Source organism: Rhincodon typus, chromosome 44 (assembly GCF_021869965.1).
Source record: "Rhincodon typus isolate 14 chromosome 44, sRhiTyp1.1, whole genome shotgun sequence".
NCBI classification, from domain to species: Eukaryota; Metazoa; Chordata; class Chondrichthyes; order Orectolobiformes; family Rhincodontidae; genus Rhincodon; species Rhincodon typus.
The window spans coordinates 4,060,883-4,078,877 of NC_063375.1; the positions used below are offsets into that span (position 1 = coordinate 4,060,883).

The 17,995-nt window shown below is 43.5% G+C and overlaps 2 protein-coding genes across 9 annotated transcripts in view; one reads left to right on the top strand and one right to left on the bottom strand.

The window, feature by feature from the left end:
* Positions 1-4,934, bottom strand: part of LOC109936480 — a 36,677-nt gene extending 31,743 nt beyond the window's left edge. The window contains exons 1-4 of the mRNA XM_048619921.1: positions 4,635-4,934; positions 4,357-4,391; positions 3,017-3,354; positions 2,797-2,805 (exon numbers count right to left, since the gene is read on the bottom strand). Coding sequence (XP_048475878.1) covers positions 2,797-2,805; positions 3,017-3,354; positions 4,357-4,391; positions 4,635-4,920 — 668 coding nt within the window. The 5' untranslated portion in view covers positions 4,921-4,934. The remainder of the gene's footprint in view (positions 1-2,796; positions 2,806-3,016; positions 3,355-4,356; positions 4,392-4,634) is intronic.
* LOC109921544 (histone H2B 7-like) overlaps positions 1-17,995 on the top strand; it is a 331,158-nt gene that overhangs the window by 130,257 nt on the left and 182,906 nt on the right. The gene's annotated exons all lie outside the window — the stretch shown is intronic.

The following is a 17,995-nucleotide window of genomic DNA, read 5'->3' on the forward strand; positions in this document are numbered from 1 at the left end:
TGAGCCTTCACGCCTCATCTCTACATAAGCCTCCTTCTTCCTCTTGACAAGAAATTCAACTTCTTTAGTAAACCACGGTTCCCTCGCTCGACCACTTCCTCCCTGCCTGACAGGTACATACTTCTCAAGGACACGCAGTAGCTGTTCCTTGAACAAGCTCCACATTTCAATTGTGCCCAGCCCCTGCAGTTTCCTTCTCCATCCTTTTTGCAGAATGCTTGTAAATGAGGCTTTCAGCTGTCGGTAAGAGGCTTTCAAAATGAACTGAGATAAAGCCAGAACAGCTGTCGGATTGCAATCGCAAGTGTGAAACTGTCTGTTCAAGGACAATAGGGGAGGGCAACTTCAAACTATTGTTTAAAGTTTTAACCCGCTCACCCGGAAAAACGTTGTGTGAGGTTTTATAAATATATCAGGGTGCACTTGTAATGTGAAAGTGAATTAAATTCAAAGAAAAAATAAATTATTCAATCCTCTTTGTAACCTTTTTTTTCCCCTATTTCCTACATGTTGGAGGGTTTTTCAAACTTGTCCCAGTGGGCAATGGACGCTGGATTTCACCCGTGGTAACGAAAAAATATGACCTCTTATTTGAGTCCCATTAATAGAAATATCGTGCGATTTCTGTTTCAATTTCCAAATCTGTAAGGGAATTTATCCTATTTTTTTTTCAGTTTGCAGTGTGTGGGGCTTTCTGTTGTCTGTGGGAGGCTTTCAAAATGAACCGAGACCAGCCGGAAAGTCTGATCTAGCACAATAAGTGAGGGCCACTTTACAAAATTTTGTAAAAACGGTGTTGCTTAGTGAGTGAGATAGAGAGATTGTGTGAAGTGAACACTTTTAACTAAGAGGAAATTAAATCGTAAGCATTTTTTGTAAATCTTTGTAAAACTTCGACTTCATATTGTCCATATCGGCGGTCTTTTCATATCGGAAAGTAAACGGTTGATGATTTGGCGCCGGTATTTTCCTACGGTTTCCACACTGAGGAATTTTGTTTTATTTTCAAATCTCCCCGCGAGTTCTATCCGGTTTTGCAGAAAGCTATAGATGAGGCTTTCTGCTGTCGGCGGGAGAATTTCAAAGTGAACCGCGATGAAAGCAGAACAGCTGCCGGACTGGCATCGTAAAAGTGGAAATATTGTTGATCTAGTGCAATAGGGAGGGCGACTGTAAAATATTGTTTAAAGCAATACTGCGCTCACCAGAAAGAAATAGTTGTATGATACTTTTATCAATATATCCGGATGCTGATGTGAAATAAAATCAATCTGTGCAGAGAACAATTTTCAGAGGGCTCTTTTTATTCCCCTTCCGCTTATTCTTTAGGTTTAGGGCAAAAAAACCCCCCATCAAAATCAGAAATAGAAGGATTCAACTAGGCCAGGGAATCAGAGAGAGATTGTGTTAAGTATACAGGTGTATTCTAAAAGTAAATTATCTGAAGTATGAACGCATTCTTCTTTGTAAAACTTATTCCTGTTTTGTACATATTGGCGGGCTTTTCAAATCAGAAAGAAAGCTGTTTTTGATTTGGCGCCAGTATTATGCGGCCTCCTCCCCGGATTGGTGAGTGAAGCAGGTATCTGATTGGGAATTGAAACTACATAAGGAGATACTGAACAATGTGACCAATCAGCAATGGCCGCACCCCTGTTCCTCACCCCATTCCTGCGGAATGTGGGCGCATTGCACCATTCTCTGTGAAAGTGCTTGTGAGGTTGTGGCCACGTCTGGGAGAGGAAAGGGCGCTGGTGGGAAAGCTCGCTCCAAGGCGAAGTCCCGGTCGTCCCGGGCTAGTCTACAGTTCCCGGTGGGCCGTGTTCACAGGCTCCTGAGAAAGGGTAACTACGCTGAGCGTGAGGGTGCCGGAGCGCCGGTCTATCTGGCTGCGGTGCTCGAGTACCTGACGGCTGAAATCCTCGAGCTGGCCGGTAATGCGGCCCGGGACAACAAGAAGACCCGCATCGTCCCCAGGCACTTCCAGCTGGCCGTGCGCAACGACGAGGAGCTCAACAAGCTGCTGTGAGGGGTGACCATCGCTCAGGGCGGGATGCTGCCCAAGAAAACCGCCGCTGGGGGGGCCACTAAAAAGTGAAGAGACGTGAATCTGACATCCCAAAGGCTCTTTTAAGAGCCACTCACAACATCAGTGAAAAGCAGCTAGACCATTACTGCTGGCTAATTAATTTTCATTTTATGTGTAGACCCGGGACTCTGTAAATGAGATTAATCAAGATAAAACTAGAACAGCTGCCGGACTGGAATAATAAAGTTGGAGGTTTTACTGTAGGGCAGTGACTTTAAATAATAACTCAAAAGCAGTGTCCCCATTAATACGCTGACAGGGAACAACAGTCATGGAATGCCTACCCGCCAGAAAGAGGCCATTCGAGTCTGAACTGACCATCCTGAGAGGATCGAATGAATACAGTACTGGGAGTTTGGGCAAAATTTGAATTGCACGACCAAAAATATAAAATCATTTGTACGTTTTGGTGGGCTTTTGAAATTGGAAAGCAAGTGATTGATGATTTGACGATTGTTTCCCATCATCCTCCTCCGCCAAGTTCAGTTGCAGCCGGTGAAACGCCAAGGGAATCAATTGGCTGTGTGTGTTTCAATCGGAAATTTATTAAGTTCTGAATATGTGGGGTGCAGTACTTGAATTGTGTTGTAATTACTGAAAATATCAACCTATAAACCTGATTGCCCCGAGTTGCCTTCTGTCTTTAATATGACGTTAGCGCATATCACAGGCCCATTCAGTTCCTGTAACTGCTGCAGCATTGACACACTACAGCACTAGCACGCTATGGGTTTACATTAATTAAGGCAATAGCACCTACCGATTGCTGCTCTCCCTGGACGGTGTAGTGGCTCTGAAAAGAGCCGTTGGGTTTCTCGGAGTGTGCGGAGCCGGGCACGCTCCGTTTAGGCGCGCTCCCCGCGGATCCGGCGGGCCAGCTGGATGTCTTTGGGCATGATGGTGACTCGCTTGGCATGGATGGCACACAGGTTGGTGTCCTCAAACAGACCCACCAGGTAAGCCTCGCTGGCCTCCTGCAGGGCCATCACAGCCGAGCTCTGGAAGCGCAGATCGGTCTTGAAGTCCTGAGCGATCTCCCGCACCAGGCGCTGGAAGGGCAGTTTGCGGATCAGTAGCTCGGTGGATTTCTGGTAGCGGCGGATCTCCCGCAGAGCCACCGTGCCGGGCCTGTAGCGATGAGGCTTCTTCACTCCGCCCGTGGCCGGAGCACTCTTGCGGGCCGCTTTAGTCGCCAGCTGCTTGCGGGGAGCTTTTCCTCCGGTGGATTTGCGCGCTGTCTGCTTGGTTCTGGCCATTCTCTTCAACTTACTGTATCACACTTAAAGGCTGCTGCTAGCAATGCTGAGCCTGCTGCGGTGCTGCCTATTTAAGGGAATGAAGAGCCCGCCCTCGAGCTGGGATTGGATACAGTCCCGTCCCTCAAACCCATGAGAAACAGCTCCAGAAGGTACAGAAAAGTCAGTAAAATAATTGTTGAAGGCTGATTGGTTAACTTGAAATGACAGTTTGCCAATTTCAAATAGCCCGTCGATTTTACCGTGAGAATAAATAAATATTAAAACGCAAAGCATCATTCGTCTGCAACTAAGATGATACCTTATACTTTATAAATTTTCTTTGAAACGGAGCTTGCAGTCAGCGCGGTCAGGACTTTGGATCATTTCCTGATCTGTTACAGGCAGGAGGAAAGCGCGGGGTTTTATACAGCCCAGACAAACTGATCTACCGAACGTGTAACCTCCGTTAATCGAAACAAGCCGCCGATTTAATCATCTTAAAAGCTAATACAGTGTATCCCGATAAAAATACAGGATATCACTATCCTTTTTATTTCACCCTGATTATAATTAGCCCGAACACAAAGTGTAATTACTGCCGGAACTGTCTGTAACAGGCAGATGGAAAGAACACGCCACGAAAACATCGACACGGGCTGCCAGAATTAAACTTGAACAACGTATCATTACTGGAAGCGTCAATGAAGTACAAATACTGCAATATGTATCATTAGCGTCTGGGTCCCAAAAATAATGAAAGAACATATTATTATTCATGGTATGGACAGCCAACTACGCACACTGGTATTATTACCGAGATAGACAGGTATTCACAAGACCAAATGTTAAGGCGAGAAGGCACGTCAGGGTTGAGAAACACATCAGCCATGATCGAATGACAGAACCGACTGTTGCTTCTGTCTCTTAGTCGCTATGTGGTATAACCAGCTGCATTTCAGTTTATTCTTGAATATGTGAAAAGCCTCTATCTGCACTGTAGGGATACTTTGATTATAAGATATTAGTTACTACAGACAGCAAAAAAAGGGAATGATTTGCCCTGCCTGTTCTCTCTCCTGTAACGCTGGACACGAAATTAGTGTATTTTCGTACAGGATTGATCCAAAATTAAAAACCGCTAAAGATGTGAAGTAAACAGCTGAGGTACACTGTACCCTCCCGATGTGCTGCCTTTTCCGTCCTCAGGTTTCCGCTCTCAATTGGAGGGATTGGGTGGCTCTGAAAAGAGCCTTTGGATTCGCTGGAAAAGGGTCCATTTGCTCAGCCGCCGAATCCATAGAGAGTGCGGCCCTGGCGTTTCAGAGCGTACACCACATCCATGGCAGTGACCGTCTTGCGCTTGGCGTGCTCAGTGTAGGTGACCGCATCCCTGATCACATTCTCCAGGAAAACCTTCAGCACCCCGCGGGTCTCCTCGTAGATCAAGCCCGAGATGCGCTTGACTCCGCCACGGCGAGCCAGGCGCCGGATGGCTGGTTTTGTGATACCCTGGATGTTATCACGGAGCACTTTGCGGTGCCGCTTCGCTCCGCCTTTTCCCAGGCCTTTGCCTCCTTTGCCTCTACCAGACATCACGCTTCTTCACTCAATCGCTGCCGAATGATAGCCGAGCTGCCTCACCTTCCTTTTTTATACAGCCCGCCCCGACCTGACTGAGAAAGAGCTGACAGAGAGTGAGAGGCAGCCCCGAGAGGAAACTGAGTGACAGACAGAGAAATGTCCAGCTCCGCCTCCAGCTAACTCCAGCCCCCAAATGGATCTGTAATTAAACCTGAGATAACAAGGTGTAGAGCTGGATGAACACAGCAGGCCAAGCAGCATCAGAGGAGCAGGAAGGCTGACGTTTCGGGCCTAGACCCTTCTTCAGAAAGATGCTGCTTGGCCTGCTGTGTTCATCCAGTTCTACACCTTGTTATCTCAGATTCTCCAGCATCTGCAGTTCCTACTATCTCTGTAATTAAACCTATTCTCCACAAGGGCAGTGAACATAATGCCCGCAGAAAACCTACAGACTCAAGCTTTACGTTCAAAGATAGTTAAAACTGGAGATTTTAAAAGCAATTGTATTACAATTAAACGCCCATATCTCGGCCTTTCTTTAACAAGAAAACACGGCTGCTTCTAATTCAATGTCAGTTTCTATTCCTCCGATGAATCAGATGAAGGCATTTCTTGGGAATTCTGTTGTGAAGTGTGGTTTCTGCGCCACTGTTACTCTCTTAGGGACTCTCACCCTTAATATGTGAAAAGGAAACGGAGATGAACTGAAATTGCACCCGAACTGATGCTCAGTGACAGTCAGAGGGGGACCTTACACTGATTTATTGTAGAATGTGGGAGAGGGGATGGGTGTAAATCACGGCACGGAAGTGTGTATTTGAGTTATTCAAATCAATTAATATCTAAGGTATATCTACGGTCGAAGCCGGGACAGGGGTCATTTGATCCGGACTCAGCTCTTTCCTGAGAGATGTGGGTGGCTCTGAGAACAGCCTTTGGCTTCATATGACTACATGTTGTACCGACTGGAGGCTCGGAGACCGCTTTGTGGAGTACCGACGCTCGGTTCGCGATAAAGGACAACATCTCCCAGTCGCGAACCAGTTCAACTCCCCCTCCCACTCCCTGGACGACATGTCCATCTTGGGCCTCCTCCAGTGTCACAACGATGCCATCCAGAAACTGGAGGAACAGCACCTCATATTCCGCCTTGGAAGGCTACAACCCAGTGGTCTCAATGTGGACTTTACAAACTTCAAAATCTCCCCAACCCTGACCTCATCCTAAGATCCCCCCTCCATCCCCGCTTCTTTGACCTGTCCGTCTTCTCTCCCACCTATCCGCTCCTCCCACCTCACTGACGTGCCCCCACCCCCTCTTCCTACCTACATTCACATTTACTATCTTCATCCCCGCCTCCTTGACCGGTCCCTCTTCTCTCCCACTACCCACCTTCTATTACCCGCGCTCTATTTATTTCAGAGATCCCTTCCCCTCCCCCATTTCTGAAGAAGGGTCCAGACCCGAAACGTCAGCTTTCCTGCTCCTCTAATGCTGCCTGTCTGTGTTTCTCCAGCATCGGCAGTTCCTACTATCTTTAGTGACTTCTTTGCTGTTTTCTTGGCTGCTTTCACTTTGGGTTTGCCCTTCGCTTTAGTGAGCATGGCCAGTGATTTCAATTGTACTTGCTCTTCCTGCCCTGACGGCGAAAAGTCATTCTCAATCTCAACCAGAGTTCACGAGTTCAAAAGTAAACACTGACACAGATCGTGGAGTTTCTCAGCATGATGGATGGTAGCAAACCACCGGTCAAGGTGAGTGGGTGCCTGGTCAGACTTTCCGAGAGGGGAAGGAACAGTGACTGCCTCCGCTGTAATACAGGAGGATTGTTTTCAGGGTTAGTGCTACATGTCCAGTTCTGTTCACCATCAGTCACATTAACCGATACAATACCCGAGAGAGTTGGGATTGGGGGTTGTAGTGATGGAGGTTGCTGTTAGGATGGATGGAGGCTATATCAAGTCTGATCAGTGTGTGAGTGTAAAACTGCGTCTCAGAGTTGTGCAGTGAGGCATCCTTTGACCTGGGCCTCAGCATCATTGTATCCTCCACTATCAACATCCTGGGAACTACCATGAACTACAAACTGAACCGGACTCGCCCTATAAATACAGTGGCTACAAGAGCAGGTCCAAGGCTACGGATACTGCAGCAATACTCCTGACTTCTCAAACCTGTCCAAAATCTCCAACATTCAAGTCAGGAGTGTAAAGGTTTCCCCTCTATGCCCCCCATTACCTGTGTTATTGCTGCTCCAACAACACACGGCAAGCAAGATACTATCCATGAAAAAGCTGCTCCTGTTCGATTGGCACCACAATCACTAACATCCACTCCCTCAAATATTGAATTAGACAGCACCTTCCAAACTCACGACCACTTCCATCTTGAAAGACATGGGCAGCAGGAACATGGGAACTGCACGATCTGCAAGATATTCTCCACGCCACTCGCCATCCTGACTTGGAAATATATCGACCGTCCGTTCTGTGTCAATCGGTGACAATGCTGCAATTCCCTTCCTAATGGTAATATGGGTCTCCCTCCAGCTCAGAGACTGCAACGGTTCAAGAAGGCAGTTTACTACCACCTTCTCAAGGGCATTTCAGGAGGGCCAATCAATGTTGGGACCAGCCAGTGATGCCCACATTCGACATTTTTTTTCTTTAAAATGTCTGCAATATTCTTCCCCAGTAATGAAGACTGTCCAAATCCTCTTAAAACAAAAGGTTAATGACTTCCACAAAACACACATTTATGTTTATTCTCATTTTATCTCTCAATATAAAAATATTACGTTTGTTTTCTTTGTCCAAATCACGGTTGAATATTGTTAATATTGTCGTCCCTTTGAGCTCCCCCACACGTCACACGGTTGACGTCTGCAGCATGGCTCACACGAAAACCAGTCATCTACTTTAAACTGAGATTTGTATCGAGTCACAGAGAGGTTATTACACACCTTTGGATCGGGTCGACTTGAAGCGGACCTCCTGGCCCAGACATAGCATCACTACCACTGCGTCACCAAATTCATCACAATTGTCAAATCCTGGCGTTGTGAGAATGAACCATTGATATCATCGCACTCTTTGTTATTTGCTACAAGAGAGTTAATACTTATAGTTTGGTTGTCGTCAAGAGTAAAGAGCTCAATTGGAGCACGAACAATTCACGTCATTAATTGGTGGAGTAATGGCCGTCAGCTTCTCCGCTTCCCCATCAGATAGTGAGAGAGCCGGAGGGAGGCAGTTATTAAAATGAGATAACAAGGTGTAGAGCTGGATGAACACAGCAGGCCAAGCAGCATCAGAGGAGCAGGAAAGCTGACGTTTCGGGCCTAGACCCTTCTTCAGAAAATTAACACGACCCGAGAATGAGCTCCATTGGAGCTTCAGAAAGGGCCAATGCACCAGCGTGAAACGTTCTCTGCCCTTACCCCCACAACCCCAATTGCTTTCCTGGAACTGGGAGAAAAGGGAATTGGGGAAATGACCCATTGATGTTTGTTTCTCGAAATCATTGGGGAAAGCAGCGCATGCGCGATACTGGCCCTGCACCTGCTTGTTGCTGGCGAGAGGAGCGCATGCGTGAGGCCCTCCTCCAGCGCTGCCATTGAGGAGCATTTACTCAGTGAGTGGAAGAAGTTTATTTGAAACAGAACGCAATGGAGAGATCAGCGCCCAGGGAAGCGAGGGAACAGCAGGCTCCTTCCAGCAGCACAGCGAGATGTGAGCCTGGGTCACAGAGGGGGGCTCCGAGACCGGCATTGATTCGGGCTCAGTTCAGGGAGAACTGGGAGCTGTTTGAAGAGGCCGAGCGGAGCCGGAACTGGTCCTGGAACTTGGAGTGAGCAGCTTTCCGGGGGGAAGAGAGAGGCCTTTGTCGGGCTGTGTGTGGGCCTGCTGAGGGAGACACAGCGGCAAGAAGCTGCTGGGGATCATTCTTGTGGTTTTCAAATCTCGAAACACTGATGCAAATTCATTGTTTAGCTTCTGTTTTACGCTGTTTTGGACATTCCACAGTGAACAGTGGAAATACAGACAGACGAGAGGAATGTGATAACCCTGAAAAGGACATATATTTGAGTGATCAGGTTAAACTTTTCAAGTGAAGCATTTAAAATAGCGCCCTTTATTCTTTCTTTTAACAGTTCGTGTGTTGGAAGTTGAACATTGTAAATATGCCGGTTGCTTCGGTTAGCCCATTTATGGAGTTGTGCAGTTGTTGCTCAATTTCTGGATCTCACTCAATTGGTATCGAATCTCCAGACAAGCAGCAGCTCAGGGCAACAATGGAATCAGACCTGTGATTCTGTTAAATTGTTGGCTTTAAAGAAAAATAACACATCCTCATGACTATGAACTTTAATATTACGATGATTAGTTCAACTTTCTGAATGTTGATTTACAGGAGGTGTCTCTTCTGTCTTCCTCCAGGCAAATATTTGAAGGACCAAGATGATATAATATTTCCTCAGTACAAAGCCAAGTGTGACCAGCTGCTTTGAACAAACGGCAGGTATGTAGCCCCATTGATATTGTTTTGAAGATTGATAGACTGAATCCCCATCTGTAATAGACACTCAGGAACAGCATTAAATCTGCATTTAATAAGGGCATTTTCAAAGTTACAATCAAGATAAGCAAATAGATTGTGCTGTTACACAGTTTCAACAGCCATACCTGAGCTAGATGTTAAGTACAGCAATGTGAGGAAACTACTCACCAACAGAACAAAAGTCACCAAGGCGGATGAAGCACATGTACATGGAGTTTATCAGTAACTGAGAAGGACAGAAGTAATCCTTTGATGAATATGTGGCACATGCATAGAGATGACAATTAAATAATGTGAATTCCAAGCATGCAATCTGTGCAAAAGTCTCTCACACACAAACTTAAAATGAATCTCAAATACTCTCACTGTCTGAAGATGCATGTTACAATGTGCAACAGCCAAATGTTTCCATGTATACTGCAAGTCATTGAAAATGATACATTCAAAATGATTTCCACTAGCAACTTCAAATTACAGAGGTCCGCAGCATAGAAAAAGGCCCTTCAGCCCATTGGGTCTGCACCAATCAAAAAGAACCAGCTAACAATAACTGGTCTCAATCTGCCAGCATTCTATTTCTGTAAATGTATCGTGGCAACAGAGAAGCTGCTATCCTCGCCCTTATCACAACGTCATCCTCGATTTCTTCACCTGCAGAAGTTAACGTTTCTTTGTTCTTTTCAGTCCAGCAAGAATGATTGTTTTGTAATTGTGTACCTCTTTCAAAATTAGTTTCAAGTTTCTACAAAGGGCCTGACAACCCTCTTGACCCTCCCTAGATTAGATACAGTTTCCAAGATTTTCACTAAACAATCTGGTTCTTCTCTGGATACCAGTCATACCTGAGCAAAATTTGGACCAGAGATTGACCAATCTGGAATAAATTTACAGTCAAGACGGACAAAGGTAGAAACACGTCGACTTTCACTTACAGGGCCTGACACTGATGACAATGGATAAAGACTCGTTCATGTCAAGCAGCAGAGATTTGAACAAAAGAAAAACTCCAGCAATTTCCAAAAGTGACATGTTCACCTTAAAATGACACTCTTGCACTGTGAACCACAATGACAACTAATGAGAGCAGACTGGCATATAATGTCAGAGACTGAGTACGTTCCATGCTGGCTGTCAGTCCAGTACTGATGAAAACTCACTTTATCCATGCTCACATTTTCGTTGAGACACTGACTCTTGCAGAAGCACGTCCACTCTTTCTCCATGCATGAAAAACTGATTTAAAGTACACTAATCACACCTCGTAAAGAATATCAGATTATGACATGGAAAATTTGAATCACAAGGAAAGATGTAGAAAAAGTCAGTTTGACATATACCCGTACCAGTCTTTAAAGTGATACAGACTGAGAGCACAAGAGGAAAAAAAAACTCACTCACACTCAGTCAGTGAATGGTGAAAGGAAAAGAATGAAACTTGATACAGATTTCCAGATATGGACAGATGCAAGTTGACTCTCCAAGTCACTGATCACAGCAGAGGAGGTTAGTGTTATTTGTCAGATTATTACAGCATTCAGCAGCGACTGATAAAGTCTACTGTGCACACAAAAGGTAATTTTAAAAAAAACTGAGATTGACTGCAATAAAATTAAGCCTCATGGAACAGAGAAATGTTGATACAACATTAATCCCTCAGCCACATAGGATCAATAAATATTTACAGAATTTATACTACATTCAGATACAAAAACCACAACTGAACATGGAAAGTGAATGAAATGTATATACTTTACCTGAGACTATTGCACACATCAAGAAGCTGACACTATAGTTATTCAAAAGCAGGTGACTGCAGAACTAATGTCAAATTGGTATTAACAGATAGACACTGGCAGTGAGTGGATGAAGTTCACATTCCCAACAATTCCTGGAAACTGGTGCTGATGATACAGATTGCTTTCATCTGAGAACCAATCTCACTTCTGTGACCCTTCCCAGGATCCCACCAACTGACAGTCAACTCAGAAGTCACAAAATGCAGAAGAGATTAATACCCAGTCTCAACATCCTAATAACTGCATCAGAATGAATCACACAGTCACAGAGAATCTCACTGGCTGCCAGAGAATCAAGGCACATTCATACACAACAGTAGAAACTGACAAGTATAGATTGATACCTACAGTCACTCATTCATATTACAAAAACAGACAAAAGAAAACTGATGATGAAACTCACATTCAGGTGGTGGCAACTGATAGGTACAGAATTCTCATGATGCTCTCACTTTCAAATAGCAGAAATTGACAGAGACAAATTGGTAACTTCACTCAAACATTCAGAGAGCAGAAACTGACAGGCATAGATTGATAACTACACTAAGCTACTGCCACAGGTGCAGCGATTGACAATGAAACTCTCATTCTCATAGCTGAAACCAACAGGTACAGGTTAATAACTACTTCCTCACATTCACACAGAAAAACAGAATGTTCAGAATGATAAATTCATTCACACATTCACAAACCAGAAACTGACAGGTGCAGAATAATAACTACAATGACGTATTCACATTCACAGAAACTGACGTGAACAGCTTGAAAATATCACTCCCAGTTTCATTATAGCATAATCTGACCGGTACAGTTTGACAACTAAATTCATTTTCACAGAACAGAATTTGCTAAATAAATAGTGATAACTATAGTCACATATTCACAGAACAGAAACTGACAGGTACAGATCCATAACTATACTCATGTATTAACATATCAATTACTACCTGTTAGTTATGGCTAACAACATTCACATATTGACATAGAAATAACTGACAGGTAATAATTCATAACTACATTGACATGTTCATATAGCTGAAACTGACAGGTACAGATTGATAACTGTGCTCTCAGATTCACTGACCTGAAACTGACAGGGACAGAGTGATAAATAGACTCATGCATTCAGATATTAGAGATATTAGGGACAAATTTATAACTACATTTACATATTCGCACAGCAGAAGAACAAGAACAGATTGATTACTGCAATCATACATTCACATAGCAGGAACTGACAGGTACAGATTGATAATTACATTCACATTTTGAAGTAGCAGAAGCTCACAACTAAAGATAAATAACTACACTCTCATATTTACAGTGCAGAAACTGACAGGTAACTGATAACTGCACTCAAACATTCACATGGCAGAAACTAACATAAAGATTGATAACTAAACTCACATATTTAGATTGCAGAAATAGACTGACTGATTGCTGTGTGAATATGTAAATGTATTCATCAGTCAGTCCCTGTCAGTTTCTACAATATGGATATATCAGTTTAGTTATCAGTATGTACTTATCAGTTTGTGCAATGTGATTGTGTGAGGGGAGTACAGTGGAAGTTGTCTATACGGATTTTAGTAAGGTATTTGACAAGGTGCCATATGGCAGACTGGTCCAAATAGTAAAAGCCTGTGGGATACAGTGTAATGTGTTGAATTGGATCCAAAGTTGGCTTAGTAACAGGAAACAAAGTGTAATGGTCGATGGCTGCCTTTGCGAATCGAAAGATGTTTCAAGTGGTGCTCAGCATGGCTCAGTGTTGGAACCCCTGCTGTTTGTTTTCTGCATTAATAATTTGGACGAGAATGTGGGGGGCTTATTTGCGAGATTTGCAGGCGGCACAGAAGTTGGCCATGTCATGGGTAGTGTAGGGGATAACAGTAAGATACAATGATATAGATGGTTTGGTGGAGTGGGAAGGAAAATGATAGATGGAGTTCAGCTCTGATAGTGTGTGGTAATGCATTTTGGGAGGTCATGCAGTAAATGGAATAGACATTAAATGGGAATATACTGAGAAGGGTAGATGAAGTGAGAGATCTTGGTGTGCAAGTGCATAGGTTCCCAAAGGTAGCAGGACAGGCATTTAGAATTGTAAACAAGGCATATGGAATGCTCCCCTTTATTGGCAGAGGTATGGAATAGAAAAGTAGGGATATAACTGAAACTGTATACGGAACTGGTGAGGCCACAACTGGACTATTGTGTGCAGTTCTGGTCACCACATTACAGGAAGGATGTAATTTCTGTGGAGGGCGTGCAAAGGAGATTTACAGGGCTGAAGAATTGTAGCTACAAGGAGAGATTGGTGCTATATTCCTTGTAACAGAGGAGGCTGAGGAGTGCCATGATTAAGGAAAACAAAATTGTGAGAGAGAGAGATAGAGTAGGCAGTAGGAACCTGTTTCCCTTGGCAGAGAGTTCAAAAACCAGAGGTCATCGATTGAGGCTAAGTGGCAGAAGGATCAAAGGATTTGTGAGGAAAAATGATTTTTATGCAGAGGGTGGTGGATATCTGGAATTTGCTGTCTGACTTGGTGGTGGAGTCAGAAACTCTAAACTCTTTTAAAGATAAGGTGCAAATCCAGGTAACATAAGTTCTGTAAGTGCATGGTTATGAGTGGTGTGCAGCGAGATAGAATGAGAAGGGACATCTGGGGGTCTTTCGGTCAGCACGCATAGTTGGCCTCTATCGTCCCCTCTGTGCTGTATCATTTTTTATGGTTCTATAGTTATCAACCTGTCCCTGTCAGTCTCTGCTGTGTGATTGTGTAAATATATTTACTAGACACTGACAGGAACAGGTTGACTGGGCTACGCACACCACCTTCTGTAGTTTTTTGCAGCCCTGGGCAGAGCAGTTGCCATACCAGGACATTATTTACCCAGACAGTGACGCTTTCAATTGTGCATCTGTAGAAGTTGGTGAAGGTCCTTATGGATCTGTCAAATTTCCTGAGCTGCCTGAGGAAGAGGAGGCTTTGTTGTCTTCTTTACTGTTGCATCTATGTGGGAAGTACAGGGCAGGTTGTTGGTTGTCATCAATTCTAGGAACTTGGTGCTCTCGACCCTCTCATCCTCAGTTCCATTGATGTAGATGGGGGTGTGTTCTCCTCCTTTCTTTCTAAAGTCAATGATCAGTTCTTTAGTTTTCCCAACGTTGAGAGAGCGGTTGTCTTCATTGCACCACGTCACCAAGCCCTCTATCTCCCCTCTGGATTTTGACTCAGGGTTGTTAGATATCTGTCCCACTACAGTGGTGTCATCAGTGAACTTGTAGATGGTGTTCATTTGGAATTTGGCACCACAGTTTTGGGTGTACAGGGGTACAGTAAGGGGCTGAGGAAGCATCTTATTTTTTGGGGTGGGGGTGTTGAGTGTTGTTGTAGAGGAGATGCAGTTGTCTATCTTTACTAATTGCGGTCTTTGGGTCAGAAAGCCGAGCATCCAGTTGCAGAGGGTGGACCTGAGACCAAGGGCATAGAGTTTTGAGATCAGTCTGTACGGGATAACGGTGTTGAAGGTGGAGCTGTAGTCAATGACGTAGGTGTCTTTGTTGTCCACATGTTCCAGGGATGAATGATCTTCTACAACCCCTTCCGTCAGGAAGAAGATACAGAAGCCTGAACACATGTACGAGCAGGTTCAGAGATGGCTTCTTCCTGGCCTTTATTAGATTGATGAATGTACTCTTTAGCCTCAAATAATGATAATCTTGCTAATGTTGATCTCACCTAGCGCACAGCCTATGCAATGTAACCTGCATGCCCCTCTTTAAGTTTTTTTGATCTGCATGTCCTTGCTTACTATGTATGATCTGCCTATACTGCTCGTAAACCGAGCTTTTCGCTGTATCTCACTACATGTGACAATAAATCAATGAAAAAAATTAACATAGCATATACTGACAGGTACATACTGGTAACTACACTCACACGTTCAACAAGCGGAAACTGACAGGTATAGATCCATAACTAAACTCTTATATCCACATATCCACTTGCGTCGGGTCGTCCTATTCATGGAGCTCTACCAGTGTTGGTTAGTTTATGGGTCTCACTCAGTTGGGTATTAGAATTTTAAGAAAAAACAGACAAGGAGCAGCTCAGGGCAGAAGTGGAATCAGACTCCTGATAGCTAGCTTTAAACAAACAATCCAAATGATTATTAACTGAATGTTACATTGATCAGCTTGTTATTGGCAATCTCGTCTGATATTGATTTACAGGTGGTATCCCTTCTGTCTTCCTCCAGGCAAATACTTGAAGGACCAAGACAATGTAATATTTCCTCAGTACAAAGCCAAGTGTCACCAGCGGCCTCTAACAACCACCAGGTATGTTACACTGTCAGAGCACAGAACATCCTAGCCACAGTGATAGCGGATTGAATCAGACACATTGAATGCAATTTCCAGAGAGATATATTCTAACCAAGAGTCAAACACCACCGAGGAAATACCAGTGTATATCTTTTATCCATATTCTCAATTCAAGTCACCCGTTCCAAACAATTTCACTATTCACATTGTCAAAACCTTTTGAGGAATGACAGACTGAATCCTCATCCAAAATATATACACAGGAACTGCATGAAATCTGCATTTCGTAAGGGTACTTTTAGCATTACAGTCAAGGTGAACAAATAGATGATGCTGTTAGTTTGACCAACCACATGGAAAGTAGATATTCAGTACAGATATTGAAGCAAACGTTTCAGTTAGAAGTAACAGAAAGACAGAATTAATATTTTAATGAATAATTATCACATACATAATCACAATACTTAAATAATGTGAATTCCAAATGCACATGCTGTGCCAAAGCCTGACATAGAGAGAATTGTTAATGTACACTCTCACTCCCTCTCTCGCACCCTCCCCCTCTCTCTCACTGTCAAATACATACACCATCCCAACACACGTTCCAACATATAACAACCACACAGTACCATATACATTGCAAGCAACAGAAAATGTTACATTCGGAATGATTTCTACTCAAAGATCCATTGTCAAAGAGGTCTACAGTCCTTCAAATTATTGAGTCTGCACTGATCAAAAACAAACACAATTCTCATCCTATTCATCCAGCATTTCATTTACATAAATGTATGATAGCAGCAGAGGAGCTGCCATCCCCACCTTTATCACAACATCGTTCTCCATTTCTTCACCTTTCAGGAGTAGACTTTGTTTTGTCCTTTTCAGTCCAGCAAGAAACCTCTCGTCCCTCTTTCATAATTAATCTCAATTTTCTACAAAGAGCCTGGCCCTCCCTAGGATGTATTACAGAAAAATAGCAAGATATCTGAATACAATTTTCACAATGAATCAACGTAATCAAGTAGTCACTCTTCAAAGCAGTGGACAAAATAAAAATAGACAAAATTGGTAGGTTTGTGAAATGTTCATTTTGTTCCAAAGCAGAGCTGAACAGTGTTGATTGTTCAATAAATTGAGTTTCACAGTTTAAATCTGCTGCACTGCGTGACAGAGAATAAAATTCCTTTTCCTTTCCACTTCCCTACCACAGAACAACACAAGAGTACCACTAATCGCTTGCACCATCACAGCACAGAGTAGAGTAATGTCCTGTCTATATCAGAAAATAAATTACCCATTTGTCTTTTCTGTACAAGCAACACTGTGGTCAGTCAGCTGCAATGCAGTTGAATTGTTCATTGAAGCAAACATTTCAGTTAGAAGTAACAGAAAGACAGAATTAAACTTAGTTTACACTGATTGCTACTTCAGCATTATTCAGAAAAGCATATCACTACACACTGAAAAAGAAACTGATGTTATTCTGACGGCCAACACTTTATATCATTACTCCCTGTTAGATTCTGCGCCATACAAGTTACGAAGGTCCATTGTTTTTAAAGTCTTGAATCTGTAGCACTGTATTGCATTTCACTTGCACATGACTCCCACAGGCACCAACAATTAAAGAACTTTGGCTGTTTCCCATTCACTACAGAAGACGTGAACTAAGATACAGACTGGCAGCACAAGAGAAAACCCACTCACACACAGCCAGTGGATGCTGAAAGCAAAAGATTGAAACTTGGCCTCCACAGTAATTTCCAGAAAAGAATTGACTCTCAAAATCACTGATCACACCTCAAGATGTTGGATTATTACAGTGCCCAGTAGTGACAGATAAATTCTACTACACACTCAACCTCACACACAATGTAAAAACAAACTGAGACTGAAATGCAATACAGTTAAGTATCATTGAAAAGAGTTTATTCACAGAGTTTACTACTCAGACATAAAACAACAACTGAACATAGGAGAATGAGATCCACATACTCTACCTGACAGTGTGGGAAACATGTCAAAACTGCCGTATCATTATTAAAAGTCAGATGACTATAGAACTAATGTCAAATTGTCCTTTCCATGTAGACACTGGATGAAGTTCACATTCCCCACAATTACTGTAGAACTGATGCATAATAGAATGTTCCAGTACAGAGACAGTGGGCTGAAAGGTCTGCTTCTGTGCTGTACCATATCTGTGATTCTGATTTTGGTGAGAAAGGAACAGCCAAATAGGAAATGTGTGACCATGAGACAGAATAGTTCTCAGAATAAAGCAGTTCCCCTCCTGTTTCACCCCATGTCCTCAGCTTCTCCACCCCCTCACTTACCACATGGACTGACGCTCAACTCATAAATCACACAATGCAGAAGAGATTAAGAGCCAGCC